Source organism: Zeus faber (assembly GCF_960531495.2).
Source record: "Zeus faber genome assembly, chromosome: 14".
In the NCBI taxonomy this organism is placed as follows: domain Eukaryota; kingdom Metazoa; phylum Chordata; class Actinopteri; order Zeiformes; family Zeidae; genus Zeus; species Zeus faber.
Window position 1 is genome coordinate 31,445,463 of NC_137200.1, and position 14,163 is coordinate 31,459,625.

A 14,163-nucleotide genomic window follows, 5' to 3' on the forward strand; every position below is an offset into this window, starting at 1 on the left:
AAGAGCGAGGAGCAGAAGATGATCGAGCGAGCGATGGAGAGCTGCACCTTCAAGGCGGCTCTGGCCTGTGTTGGAGGTCTGTGCAGTAACTGTCTTTATACCTCTACTACTACTACTACTACCACTACTACTACCACTACTACTACCACTACTACTACCATTACTACTACCACTACTACCACTACTACTACCACTACTACTACCACTACTACTACTACTACTACTACTACTACTACTACCACTACTACTACCACCACTACTACTACTACTACTACTACCACTACTACTACCACCACTACTACTACTACTACTACTACCACTACTACTACCACCACTACTACTACTACTACTACCACTACTACTACCACTACTACTACTACTACTACTACCACTACTACTACCACTACTACTACTACTACTACTACCACTACTACTACTACTACCACTATTACTACTACCTCTACTACTACTACTACTACCACTACTACTACCACTACTACTACTACTACTACCACTACTACTACTACTACCACTACTACTACCACTACTACTACCACTACTACTACCACTACTACTACCACTACTACTACCACTACTACTACTACTACCACTACTACTACCACTACTACTACCACTACTACCACTACTACTACCACTACCACTATTACTACTACTACCACTACTACTACTACCTCTACTACTACTACTACCACTACTACTACTACCTCTACTATTACTACTACTACTACTACTACTACTACTACTACCACTACTACTACTACCTCTACTATTACTACTACTACTACTACTACTACCACTACCACTATTACTACTACCTCTACTATTACTACTACTACTACTACCACTACTACTACTACTACCACTACTACTACTACCTCTACTATTACTACTACTACTACCACTACCACTATTACTACTACCTCTACTATTACTACTACTACTACTACTACCACTACTACTACTACTACCACTACTACTACTACCTCTACTATTACTACTACTACTACTACTACTACTACTACCACTACCACTATTACTACTACCTCTACTGCTACTACTACTACTACCACTACTACTACTACTACCACTACTACTACTACCTCTACTATTACTACTACCTCTACTATTACTACTACTACTACTACCACTACTACTACTACTACCACTACTACTACTACTACCACTATTACTACTACTACCACTACTACTACTACTACCACTATTACTACTACCTCTATTACTACTACTACTACCACTACTACTACTACTACCACTACTACTACTACTACCACTATTACTACTACCTCTACTATTACTACTACTACTACCACTACTACTCCTCCTACTACTACTACTATTACTACTACTACTACCACTACTACTACTACCACTACTACTACTACTACTACCTCTACTACTACTACCACTACTACTATTAATAATAATGATAATAATATGTGTAGTGCGTGCACCATCAAGCAGGATAATGTGAGATTAGACAACTGTAGATTTAATTTGAAACGGTAGGAATTAGATTTTTATTATTATTAATAATAATAAAAATCATCATCATCACAACATATATTTGTGTCTGTCGTTCACGTGTGAAAGAGGTTTTAACGTCATTTGACTGAAAATAAGTAAATATGAAGCTCATTTTCAGTTTTTGGGTCATGTATGTAGTAGGACACGAGGGCAGTGATGATGATGATGATGATGACGACGATGACGATGATGATGATGATGATGTGGCGATGACGTGGCGATGATGTGGCGACGATGTGGCGACGATGTGGGGACGATGTGGGGACGATGTGGGGACGATGTGGCGACGATGTGGCGACGATGTGGCGACGATGTGGCGACGATGTGGGGACGATGTGGGGACGATGTGGGGACGATGTGGCGACGATGTGGCGACGATGTGGCGACGATGTGGCGACGATGTGGGGACGACGTGGCGATGATGTGGCGACGATGTGGCGACGATGTGGGGACGGTGTGGGGACGACGTGGCGATGATGTGGCGATGATGTGGCAACGATGTGGCGACGATGTGGGGACGACGTGGCGATGATGTGATGATGATGTGGCGATGATGTGGCGATGATGTGGGGATGATGTGGGGACGATGTGGGGACGACGTGGCGATGATGTGGCGATGATGTGGCGACGATGTGGCGACGATGTGGGGACGACGTGGCGATGACGTGGCGATGACGTGGCGATGATGTGGCGATGATGTGGCGATGATGTGGCGATGATGTGACGATGATGTGGCGATGACGTGGCGATGACGTGGCGACGACGTGGCGACGACGTGGCGACGACGTGGCGACGATGTGGCGACGATGTGGCGACGATGTGGCGACGATGTGGCGATGATGTGATGATGATGTGGCGACGATGTGGCGATGATGTGGCGACGATGTGGCGACGATGTGGGGACGGTGTGGGGACGATGTGGCGATGATGTGGCGACGATGTGGGGACGATGTGGCGACGATGTGGCGACGATGTGGGGACGATGTGGCGACGATGTGGCGACGATGTGGGGACGATGTGGCGACGATGTGGGGACGACGTGGGGACGACGTGGCGATGATGTGGCGATGACGTGGCGATGACGTGGCGACGACGTGGCGACGATGTGGCGACGATGTGGCGACGATGTGGCGACGATGTGGCGACGATGTGGCGATGATGTGGCGAAGATGTGGCGATGATGTGATGATGATGTGGCGACGATGTGGCGACGATGTGGCGATGATGTGATGATGATGTGGCGACGATGTGGCGACGATGTGGCGACGATGTGGCGACGATGTGGCGATGATGTGGCGACGATGTGGGGACGATGTGGCGACGATGTGGGGACGATGTGGCGACGATGTGGCGACGATGTGGGGACGATGTGGCGACGATGTGGGGACGACGTGGCAATGATGTGGCGATGATGTGGCGACGATGTGGCGACGATGTGGGGACGATGTGGCGATGATGTGGCGACGATGTGGGGACGATGTGGCGACGATGTGGCGACGATGTGGCGACGATGTGGCGACGATGTGGCGACGATGTGGGGACGATGTGGCGACGATGTGGGGACGACGTGGCAATGATGTGGCGATGATGTGGCGACGATGTGGCGACGGTGTGGGGACGGTGTGGGGACGACGTGGCGATGATGTGGCGATGATGTGGCGACGATGTGGGGACGACGTGGCGATGATGTGATGATGATGTGGCGATGATGTGGCGATGATGTGGGGATGATGTGGGGACGATGTGGGGACGACGTGGCGATGATGTGGCGATGATGTGGCGACGATGTGGCGACGATGTGGGGACGACGTGGCGATGACGTGGCGATGACGTGGCGATGACGTGGCGATGACGTGGCGATGACGTGGCGATGACGTGGCGATGATGTGACGATGATGTGGCGATGACGTGGCGATGACGTGGCGACGACGTGGCGACGACGTGGCGACGACGTGGCGACGACGTGGCGACGATGTGGCGACGATGTGGCGATGATGTGGCGATGATGTGATGATGATGTGGCGACGATGTGGCGACGATGTGGCGATGATGTGATGATGATGTGGCGACGATGTGGCGACGATGTGGCGACGATGTGGCGATGATGTGGCGACGATGTGGCGACGATGTGGCGATGATGTGATGATGATGTGACGATGATGTGACGATGATGTGACGATGATGTGACGATGATGTGGCGATGACGTGACGATGACGTGGCGATGACGTGACGATGACGTGGCGATGACGTGGCGATGATGTGACGATGATGTGACGATGATGTGACGATGATGTGACGATGATGTGACGATGATGTGGCGATGATGTGGCGATGATGTGATGATGATGTGGCGACGATGTGGCGACGATGTGGCGACGATGTGGCGATGACGTGGCGATGATGTGGCGATGATGACGATGACGTGGCGATGACGTGGCGATGATGTGGCGATGATGTGGCGATGATGTGACGATGATGACGATCATACTTTTTTGCCTCTTGCAGAACTTCATTTGCTTCAAGTTCAACCCATCTGATGGAAAAGCAACTACTTTACATTTTATTTATTGTAACATTTGTAACATCGGCTTAAAATTCACCTGAAATGTTTCACTAATCCTTGTACAAAGTGACTGTGATGTGCTCAAATAACTGATTTTTGTGCTAATTATGACACATTGAAGGTTCTCAAAGGACCATTCCTCAGCCAGTGATTGTTCTTGAAAGGCCGCTGAGAAGCCCTGGACTCAGGCTGGACTCGCTGTCTCCGCAGGGTTCGTCCTGGGAGGGGCCTTCGGCGTCTTCACCGCAGGCATCGACACCAACGTGGGCTTTGACCCCAAGGACCCCATGAGGACGCCGACCGCACGCGAGGTCCTGAAAGACATGGGCCAGAGGGGGATGTCCTACGCCAAGAACTTTGCTATCGTCGGTGCCATGTTCTCCTGCACAGAGTGCGTCATCGAATCGGTGCGTTACTCAAAACCTGTCCCGCTACATAGAGTCCAGAGGAATGCACGGCCATGTTTGATTGTCATCATTGAGCGTGTTTGATTGTCATCATTGTGGTTATTATTTTAGGGTTTCAAATCTCATGATTAAAATATTTGATGAGACCAAGAGGATGCAGGAGAACAGAGAACATGAGGAATCCTGAACTTCCTCCAGTGAAGTGAGCTTCTCGTCAGACTGGAGCATTTCATTGATTTGTTCTCTTGGAGTCAAACCAAGTTTCCATTTTCTCTGCAGCTTTTCTTCCTTCACGGGACAAACTGAACCCAGCGAATACAGAGCTGCACCAGGGCAGACGTCTGAATGACAAAACTATTTCATGGAGATTTTGAAGTTTACTGTTGCCATGACGGTTGTGCCGTATGTTCACGAGAGTAACCCTCGTCTAGCGCCTCTTGTGGTAATGTTTTTTACTGCTAATGCCATTTTTGTTTTCCGAAGGATTTTCTTTTTAAATACATAATCAACATTTTTTCTTCTGATTTTCCGTTTGGGATTTTATCAGTCAGAAAACAATTTTCACAGGTGTGTAAAATAGGTAAAGACAAATGTTCTTAAAAGGATGTATATAATAACAGTACCTTCTGAGCCGTTAGATTTGCCCTCAAATGACTACTTTTCGTTGGTCCTTGCCCTTATATTTTGAAGGATGTCCATTCAGTTAAAATACAAAGCTGTGAACGTGTCGGCTGTGTTTTGGATTTGCTCAGTGAACCTCTGCGACATTTCCTCCACAGTACAGAGGACAGTCCGACTGGAAGAACGCCGTGTACAGCGGCTGTGTCACCGGGGGAGCCATCGGATTCCGTGGTAGGTAGAGCTGACGTCGCTCACGCGGCTCCACATCATCGTCCGTGTGCTCACTGACCTTTTGTGTGTTGCTCAGCTGGACTGAAGGCCGGCGTGCTCGGCTGCGGAGGCTTCGCCGCGTTCTCCGCTGCCATAGAGTACTACCTGCGGTGAGATTCAACGAGGAGCCGAGTTTTCAACTGTACTTCAAAGACTTGAAATGTCTCTGGACCAGCGGCCGACGCTACGCAACCCCCTTCAAATCCCTCTCCAACAACATGGACCTGCAGGGGACGACTGGATCCAAAACCCTCTAGTTTGTGCAGTGATACCAATACTGAGATGACAGTATTTCAGGCATGTTGTCATAGAATCCACAATTCCAGTTGGATATTAAAATAATTACATCTATAACATAATACTTCACCTTGTGCTGCGGAGAGGGTGAAGGAAAGACTTGCGCGCAGTTGAGCTCAGTTTCATCCGTCTGTGCAGTTTATCAGTTGGAGCGTTTGGAGCAGCCCCTGTGCTCTACTGTATTGGAAGCCCTTCAGATGGTGACACAGTATAATGTGACTTACTGAAAGATGTTTTAAGTTGAAGGTAAATCAGTTTTTGGTATACTTAAATATTATGTGGTCCTAACATGTATGTATGTATGGGGATATAGATATTTATATGAAGAAGTAATTTCACAGTCATTGTCTTACCTTTTACTTACAACAAATATGTAAAGTCAAACTGTGTCAACTTGTTATGGTGTGGTATGTCAAGTTTGTCACTACAATCATCTGAAAAGAGCAGTGGAAGAGGCTATTTCCAGGCTCGGGAAGTACAAGTCCTGCCATGTTTTTGCACCTTCCATTCACTGATCAGCTGATTTCACACATTCATTGGAACTGTTTTATGTTAATAAATCCAGACGGCCGACTAAACACTTTGGAGTTTTACTTACTGAACATTGGACAGTCTCTTCATAGACTACTCAACTGTTCTTTAAATGAATATCACTGTTTTCCAGATTTGTGATGAATTAAACCACAACCTAAGTATCATTTGAATTAATCATATTGAAGTCATTATTTGCTGTTGAGCACGCTTGTCGCCACTAGAGTTATCACCACCAGGTGGCGCCATTGGTCTAGTCTGCATAAAACGTGGCCGGCATGTTGTGCCCAGCTGCTATTGAAACGCAGGCGGTGCGGTCCTGTGTATTTCGAGATTAAAGGGCGTTGGTGTGTTTCTGCAAAGCTCGGGCTGACAAAGAGACAAGGTGTTTTGGGACCTTTTATTTTACAAAAAAAAAAAAAAAGGGGAAAAAGTTCACATTGACATTTAGCCTTAATATTACAGAATACGGAAATTCTTCTCAAAGAAAGTAAAATACAGTTTTTGATTTCATTTATTATATTAAAAATATGAAATAGTACTCATCGAGCAGTGCTTATTTTAAGATATGTCACAGGCTTGAAAGCAGAAAGGTTGGATTGTGGCGGCGCGGGGACCTAGGTCGGCGCTAACCGGCCTGCTGACCATGCAACGAGGGCACATCCCTTCCCAAACATTAAACCGCCGCTTCCAGACGCCTGGAACAGGCTTGAAATGCAACAACAAGAAAAACAAAAACAGCTAATGTTCCATTGCCCTTTGTTTTTTTAATATACTCATATTTTTCAGTTGTTCTACACGACCCTCATGTCGCACAGTGCTCTTCTCTAGAAGCCGATTAAAAAAAATCAACTCGTAAATCTTTTCAGTACAGCTGACCAGCCCTGGACATGTGAATGAGATTTGTAAAAAAACAACAAAAACACTAAATTCAATTCAAAAAACTCCTTAGAGCTTTTCTCTAGCTGCACAGAACTGTACAGGCACACAATATATATATATAACGATAGATATCTATATATATATATATAGATATTAATATACACATAGATATATATAGATATATATAGATATATATCTCTATATATATATATCTATATATCTCTATATATCTCTATATCTATATATATATATATATACATATCTAAAATAAATAGGGCAACGTGGGCAGGTTTCACTGGGGGACAGAGGGATGCGACCTGGCAGATCCTGGATCGCTGACCGTCCCCACGTCCCGGTAACACACGTGCACGCACAAATGTTCACACGTCGACGCCATTTCCGTCCTCACCCACGTGCTCATCCTTCCCCCACATGCACGTGCACGGAGCCAGTGAGTGAAAAAACAAAACAACAGAAACAAAACAACAAAATGTCCTTTAAAACAAAATAATATTTATAAAAAATCTGTAAATGCCATTTTGTGATTTTTTAATGGAATGCCTCTGAACAGGAAGTGAGGGCGGCGTTGGGGCGGAGCTGACCCGTTGGCGTCCCTTTTGGCTCCTTCCCACTGGGGTTTGTTAAAGGAAAGTGTGTGTGTGTGTGTGTGTGTGTGTGTGTGTGTGGAGGACGGGCATCCTTGGGGGCAGCCACTTTTTTCTTCTGCAGGCGGAGGAAGTCGCTCTCTTGGCTCCATCTGCAGTTTTTCAGACGTCGGTGGAGAAGTAGAGCGTGTTGCGCTTGAGCTCGGCGAAGGAGATGGGCGGGTGCTGCAGGTAGTAGAGCAGCACCTGCACCTGAGGACCAGAAACACACACACACACACACACACACACACACACACACACACACACACACACACTGTAGAAAGATCTAACCCCCTTTGAGCGTTTTCAAACATAAAACACAACCTGCTTCCCTGACCAGTCTCATTCTGACTTTCCTGTAATGAAATAAAAGAACAAATACAAATAAACACAAAACAACAATCTCACCCGACTGGAGCTTCTCCTCTGAACTGCGGCTGTGACATGCAGTGACAAAATGAACTGACTGTGAAGCCACTTTTGATAAATCAACGACGTGATGGAATTGTTTCTTTGTTCTTTTTTATCCTCATGTTCCTTTGTGCCCGTTCTCAAAATGCTGTTCATGAAAAGAGGAAGGAGGTAGTCTCAGACGTAGACTATGTCTACGTCTGAGACTACGTGTATGTTGTACGCAGACGCAGACGCAGACGCAGACGTACGCAACGTTTATTTCGTTCTCATAACTCGGCTCCGTAGCTCTGACTGTTGCTCTTGATGTCGACCACGAACAAAACATTTTCGAGTATTTTTCATGTGACATCAAAACAACTTCCACTGTGATTCCAGCGTCTTACACTAGAAACAGGAAGCTCTGCGGCTCCCGGCTGCTGGCGTGGTGCACGTCTGCTCTGGTTGTTCTAACCGCTCGTCTCAGCCACTCAATGAAATCCCATCAATGAATAAATGTGCATGTATTGACTTTCAGAAGGAAGTGGAGGAGTGTTCATCCACGTTCATCCAATTTCAAGCATTTTAAAAAGATTGATGATGAAAAGGTTCAAATGTTCTGAACTTTGCTCCAATTCTCTGTTTACACGTCAAACAGCTCGTTTTGGGAAAATGCTCCAAGTTCTCTGGAGGGAAGGAGGCCACGCCCCTCCTCAGCACCTTCCCTCTGCTTCCAGCCCCGCACTGCGTCCTGGGTGGAGACGCTGCTGCTCCACCGCCTCCACACCTCCGTCAACAAGCCTCGCCATCCCACACCTACGTCAACAAGCCTCGCCATCCCACACCTACGTCAACAAGCCTCGCCATCGCACACCTCCGTCAACAAGCCTCGCCATCGCACACCTACGTCAACAAGCCTCGCCATCCCACACCTACGTCACCAAGCCTCGCCATCCCACACCTACGTCACCAAGCCTCGCCATCGCAAACCTACGTCAACAAGCCTCGCCATCGCACACCTCCGTCAACAAGCCTCGCCATCGCACACCTACGTCAACAAGCCTCGCCATCCCACACCTACGTCACCAAGCCTCGCCATCGCAAACCTACGTCAACAAGCCTCGCCATCGCACACCTCCGTCAACAAGCCTCGGCATCGCACACCTACGTCAACAAGCCTCGCCATCCCACACCTACGTCACCAAGCCTCGCCATCCCACACCTACATCACCAAGCCTCGCCATCGCAAACCTACGTCAACAAGCCTCGCCATCGCACACCTACGTCAACAAGCCTCGCCATCGCACACCTCCGTCAACAAGCCTCGCCATCCCACACTCAGCTCATGACACGTTCAGCTTCCTGCCTGATTGTTTACGCCGTTGCAGAGACGGTGGAAACTGGATCTGCCAGGTGAAGCCTAAATACAGCTGAGGAGCGGTGATAGGAAGCTGACACACACACACACACACACACACACACACACACACACACACACACACACACACACACACACACACACACACACACACACACACACACACACAACACACACACACATTCGGTACCTGTGCCATGACGTCGTGGGACCAGATGTCGGAGGCGGTGGTGATGTTCTGTCCTTTGCTGCTCTCCGACTCGGACGGCCGCAGCAGCGTGGGCCCGAACACCGTGGCCAGGTTGTGGAGCGACATCTTGTTGACGGGCTCCTTCTCCGCCACCCTGCAGGACAAGCATCGTCAGGCCCCGGCGTGGACGTAGTTCACTGACGGTTCCTTCTCTGGCGTGCGGGGGGTTAATGACCCGCTGGCTGCACATTACTCCACTCCACACAGCTACTTCATAAATAAAATAATACATTTAGAGGAAATGTTGATTTTAAATAAATGTATAACTAGTATTCCTAGGAAGATAATTAAAATATATATATTGTTGGTTTCATAACGAGTGACGTGTTTACTGTTGATAATGGAAAATGAAGGAAAAGAACCACATTCCTCTCTCCGAGGCTTCCATTGAACTTTCTATGTGGAGCCCCCAGGTGGAGGCACCAGCTAGTGCTAGTATGAGCATGTAGGTGGAGTGAGAGCAGGAGAAGGTGTTTCCTGTGACAACGCTCATTGTTAACAGGTCATTAATGAGAAATGAGTGAGCGCTGATTGCTGCTATTGACCAATCAGAATGCAGTATTCCACAGAGCCACAGTGTGACCAGAGGTTTCATGGTGAAGGGGGCAGGAGAGGCTGCCTGACAACGCAGCGTGTTGCAAGTTGAATCAACACAAATAAACACCAGGTCCATCCAACCACAGACTCACCTGCAAAAACACTGATAAAACATGTATTACTGCAATACTCCAACGGCTTTCTACCTCTGTCTAAAAAGCCCCTGAGAATATTAGCATTCTTCAAAATAATCTGCATATATAGATAAGTGTGTGTGTGTGTGTGTGTGTGTACCTCTTGAGGTGCTCCAGCAGGCTGAGGAAGGTGATGAGGTTGGGGTCGGGCAGCGAGCGCAGCAGATGCATCATGCAGTTCTCCTTGGCTGCAGGGTCTGAGAGAGCTGGAGCAGAGCCAAACAAGCTGAGTTCATAACCGGTTATGACGAAACATCATCAGAGGCTCTGTGCATTCATGACTCATGAGCAGTGGACTGCTGGGAATGGAAGACTGATGAACCGGAGCAAGGGGCAAAGCACAGCAAACACGACGACGGCACACGTCCTGGTCTAGAGTCCAGAGGTCAGAGGTCAGAGGTCACACACCGATGCCCTCCATGAAGGCGGGGTAGAGGCGGTCGGTGAGCAGAGGCTCCGGCAGCTCCCGGAAGTAGAGCTTGAGCGTTCCAGCGATGGCGTTGATGTCCATGTCGCTCAACATCACCAAGATGTCTTTACTGTCTGGAGGAAGAGGAAGGAGGAGCAGAGGATCACAAACCAACATGTCTAACATGTATCTTACACATGTATCTTACACATGTATGTTACACAGGTTACACATGTATGTTACATATGTATGTTACACATGTATGTTACACATGTCTGTTACACATGTATGTTACACATGTCTGTTACACATGTATGTTACACATGTCTGTTACACATGTATGTTACACATGACTGTTACATATGTCTGTTACACATGTATGTTACACAGGTTACACATGTGTATGATTCCAGGTTCAGAAAGTAAAAAGCCTGTTCCTTGTTTTCACTCCAGCCCTGTGCTGATCCCTCAGTTGACAAGGTGTAAATCCCTTCAAACCTGCTCCACCTCTCCCCTTAAAACATACAAGTCAGACACCTGGTGAAGAAGATCTAGAAAAAGTGAAAAACCACCTTTTTTCAAATGGACGAGCAATCAAAGACTAGAAAGTGGAAAAAAGCAGCTGGAGCCGTAAACACAGCTGAGCAGCAGCTGCAGCTGCTCACAAGACGCTTCCCACAAAGCTCTGAGGTCAGAGGTCAGAGGTCAGCTCTGTGCTACTGACCTCTGAGGATGACCTCCAGCTGAGAGGACAGGATGGGTGGAGGGAGAGAGAGAGAGAGAGGAAGGAGAGAAAGAGAGAAAGAGAGAGAGAGAGAGAGAGAGACAGAGAGACAGACAGACAGACAGACAGAGGGAGCCATAGGCAGGAATACAAGCAGCTCCTACTGTTGTCAAAAGCTGCTTTCAGGGCCTGGATGTCGGTGGCGACGCCTGAGATCCTGTAGATTCCGACCTCGTCGATGCCTCGTTTCTCCACCTCCTCGATGCACTGCCGCACGATGTAAGGCACCTTGGAGCGCTCACGCCTGCGGGGGGCGGCGACCGTTAGCTCTGCACACACACTGCTACTGCTACTGCCACTGCTACTGCTACTGCCACTGCTACTGCTACTGCCACTGCTACTGCTACTGCCGCCGCCACTGCCACTGCTACTGCTACTGCTACTGTCTACCGGCTCAAGGCTCCCGCTTCTTGGTTCCAGGTACTGGTTGAAGGTACTGGGTACTGTACTGGGTTCTGCTTCCAAGTATAGGGTAATGGCTCCTGGGTAATAGGTAAAGGTTACTGGTTGCAGGTACCAGCTACTGGTACTGGTACTGTGGTGGTACTGGTGCTGTGGTGATACTGGTACTGTGGTGGTACTGGTACTGTCGTGATACTGGTACTGGTACTGTGGTGGTACTGGAACTGTGGTGATACTGATACTGGTACTGTGGTGGTACTGGTACTGGTACTGTGGTGGTACTGGTACTGTGGTGATACTGGTACTGGTACTGTGGTGGTACTGGTACTGGCACTGGTACTGGTACTGTGGTGGTACTGGTACTGTGTGTGGTACTGGTACTGTGTGTGGTGCTGGTACTGGTACTGTGTGTGGTACTGGTACTGTCTGTGGTACTGGTACTCAAGACTCCAAAGTTAAAAGCTGAAAGGTAGTTGACGTGATGTTGTTTGGTTTGGTTTTGTGAAACTGGGTTGAAACAAAGAGGTTGTACTGCAGAAGCAACATGTGATGTTTCTAGTACTTATGATGATGATGATATCACCCTCTGAATGATAGACAGGCTGTCTATCTGTCTATCAGAGTCCTGGATGTTTGAACCCATCAATGACACAAATGAACAACGTACGCAACACATCATCAAAAGCCTCACAGTGAGTACAGCTATGTGTGTGCTGTGTGTGTGTGTGTATGTGTGTATGTGTGTGTTCCTCCTCTTTTTCCTCCAGTTTTCATAATGATTCATATCATAAATATAAAGGAATGAAATATTTAACATATCACAAACGTATGATTTTATATATTTATTAAATATGTCATTTAATATATTTCACAGGTGACTTACTTTGTCACTGCGTTGATCTTGACTCCGAACACTCCACTCTGCTTCTTGGACGGTGTTCTCTTCAGGCTCAGGTCTCGGCTGGTGAACCTCATGGAGAACTCCACTTTGATCTGAGTGAAGGAGGAGATGAAATTAGGTCACAGCGAACGAGCACGGCGCAGGGCGCAGGGTGCACGAGCACGGGGCAGGGTGTAGGGTACAGGGCGCAGGGCGCAGGGTGCAGGGTACGGGGTACAGGGTACAGGGTGTAGGGTACAGGGTGTAGGGTACAGGGCGCAGGGTGCAGGGCGCAGGGTGCAGGGTACGGGGTACAGGGTACAGGGTGTAGGGTACAGGGTGTAGGGTGCAGGGTGCAGGGCGCAGGGTGCAGGGCGCAGGGCGTAGGGTGCAGGGTGCAGGGTACAGGGCGCAGGGCGCAGGGTGCACGAGCACAGGGCAGGGTGCAGGGTACAGGGTACAGGGTGCAGGGCGCAGGGCGCAGGGTGCACGAGCACAGGGCAGGGTGCGGGGTACAGGGTACAGGGTGCAGGGCGCAGGGCGCAGGGTGCACGAGCACAGGGCAGGGTGCGGGGTACAGGGCACTCAGATGTGAGGGCACAGCTCCTCGCTGCTGGATGAGCTTTTGAAATAAACATGTTTTGTCTCCGTTCACAGTACGGAGCAGACTCACCCCATTCATCTCGATCACATCCATGTGCCAGTTCTTGGACTGCACCGTCTGAGGGTCCAGCTGTGGAAGAGAGAGACGTTACAAACCTTGCATTTATTAGAAGCACAAAAAACTAACAAAAAAAGAAAAACCATCCAACAAAAAAACAAGTCATAGACGGAGAACACACACAGTGCTGATGACTTGCTCTCAGTGCCTCCATCACCTCCATCACAGCACGGAGGCCTGGTATGGTACCAGCCTCCATCAGCACCACATCAACACCGTCACATGCAGCACCACAATCATTCCCAAACATTTACATCCACACATTTGTTCTGACACAACCCCACGCTGCACGGCAGCCCTGTCCTGGGGCCGCTGACCTTCCCCTGACCTTCCCCTGACCTTCCTCTGACCTTCCGGTTTGGTTCTCATGGTTGGTGCAGAGTGACGACCTGATGCAGTCAGTCAGAGCTTTAATATTGAAGCAGCCTTTAAA

The 14,163-nt window shown here is 48.4% G+C and overlaps 2 protein-coding genes across 5 annotated transcripts in view; one reads left to right on the plus strand and one right to left on the minus strand.

Annotated features, from left to right (window-relative positions):
* Positions 1–6,358, plus strand: part of timm22 (translocase of inner mitochondrial membrane 22 homolog (yeast)) — a 6,560-nt gene extending 202 nt beyond the window's left edge. Inside the window, exons 1-4 of the mRNA XM_080013918.1 lie at positions 1–76; positions 4,341–4,537; positions 5,317–5,389; positions 5,466–6,358. The exon at positions 1–76 is cut by the window's left edge and continues 202 nt beyond it. Coding sequence (XP_079870044.1) covers positions 1–76; positions 4,341–4,537; positions 5,317–5,389; positions 5,466–5,542 — 423 coding nt within the window. The 3' untranslated portion in view covers positions 5,543–6,358. The remainder of the gene's footprint in view (positions 77–4,340; positions 4,538–5,316; positions 5,390–5,465) is intronic.
* A 284-nt stretch (positions 6,359–6,642) lies between these two features.
* Positions 6,643–14,163, minus strand: part of abr (ABR activator of RhoGEF and GTPase) — a 107,901-nt gene continuing 100,380 nt past the window's right edge. For 3 of the 4 annotated variants that reach the window (XM_080013637.1, XM_080013640.1, XM_080013639.1), the window contains 7 exons: positions 13,683–13,742; positions 13,013–13,122; positions 11,832–11,971; positions 10,943–11,077; positions 10,635–10,740; positions 9,744–9,897; positions 6,643–7,995 (listed from right to left, as the gene is read on the minus strand). In XM_080013637.1, the coding sequence (XP_079869763.1) occupies positions 7,906–7,995; positions 9,744–9,897; positions 10,635–10,740; positions 10,943–11,077; positions 11,832–11,971; positions 13,013–13,122; positions 13,683–13,742 (795 nt within the window). In that variant the 3' untranslated portion in view covers positions 6,643–7,905. The remainder of the gene's footprint in view (positions 7,996–9,743; positions 9,898–10,634; positions 10,741–10,942; positions 11,078–11,831; positions 11,972–13,012; positions 13,123–13,682; positions 13,743–14,163) is intronic. The other variant, XM_080013638.1, reaches the window with a different exon arrangement.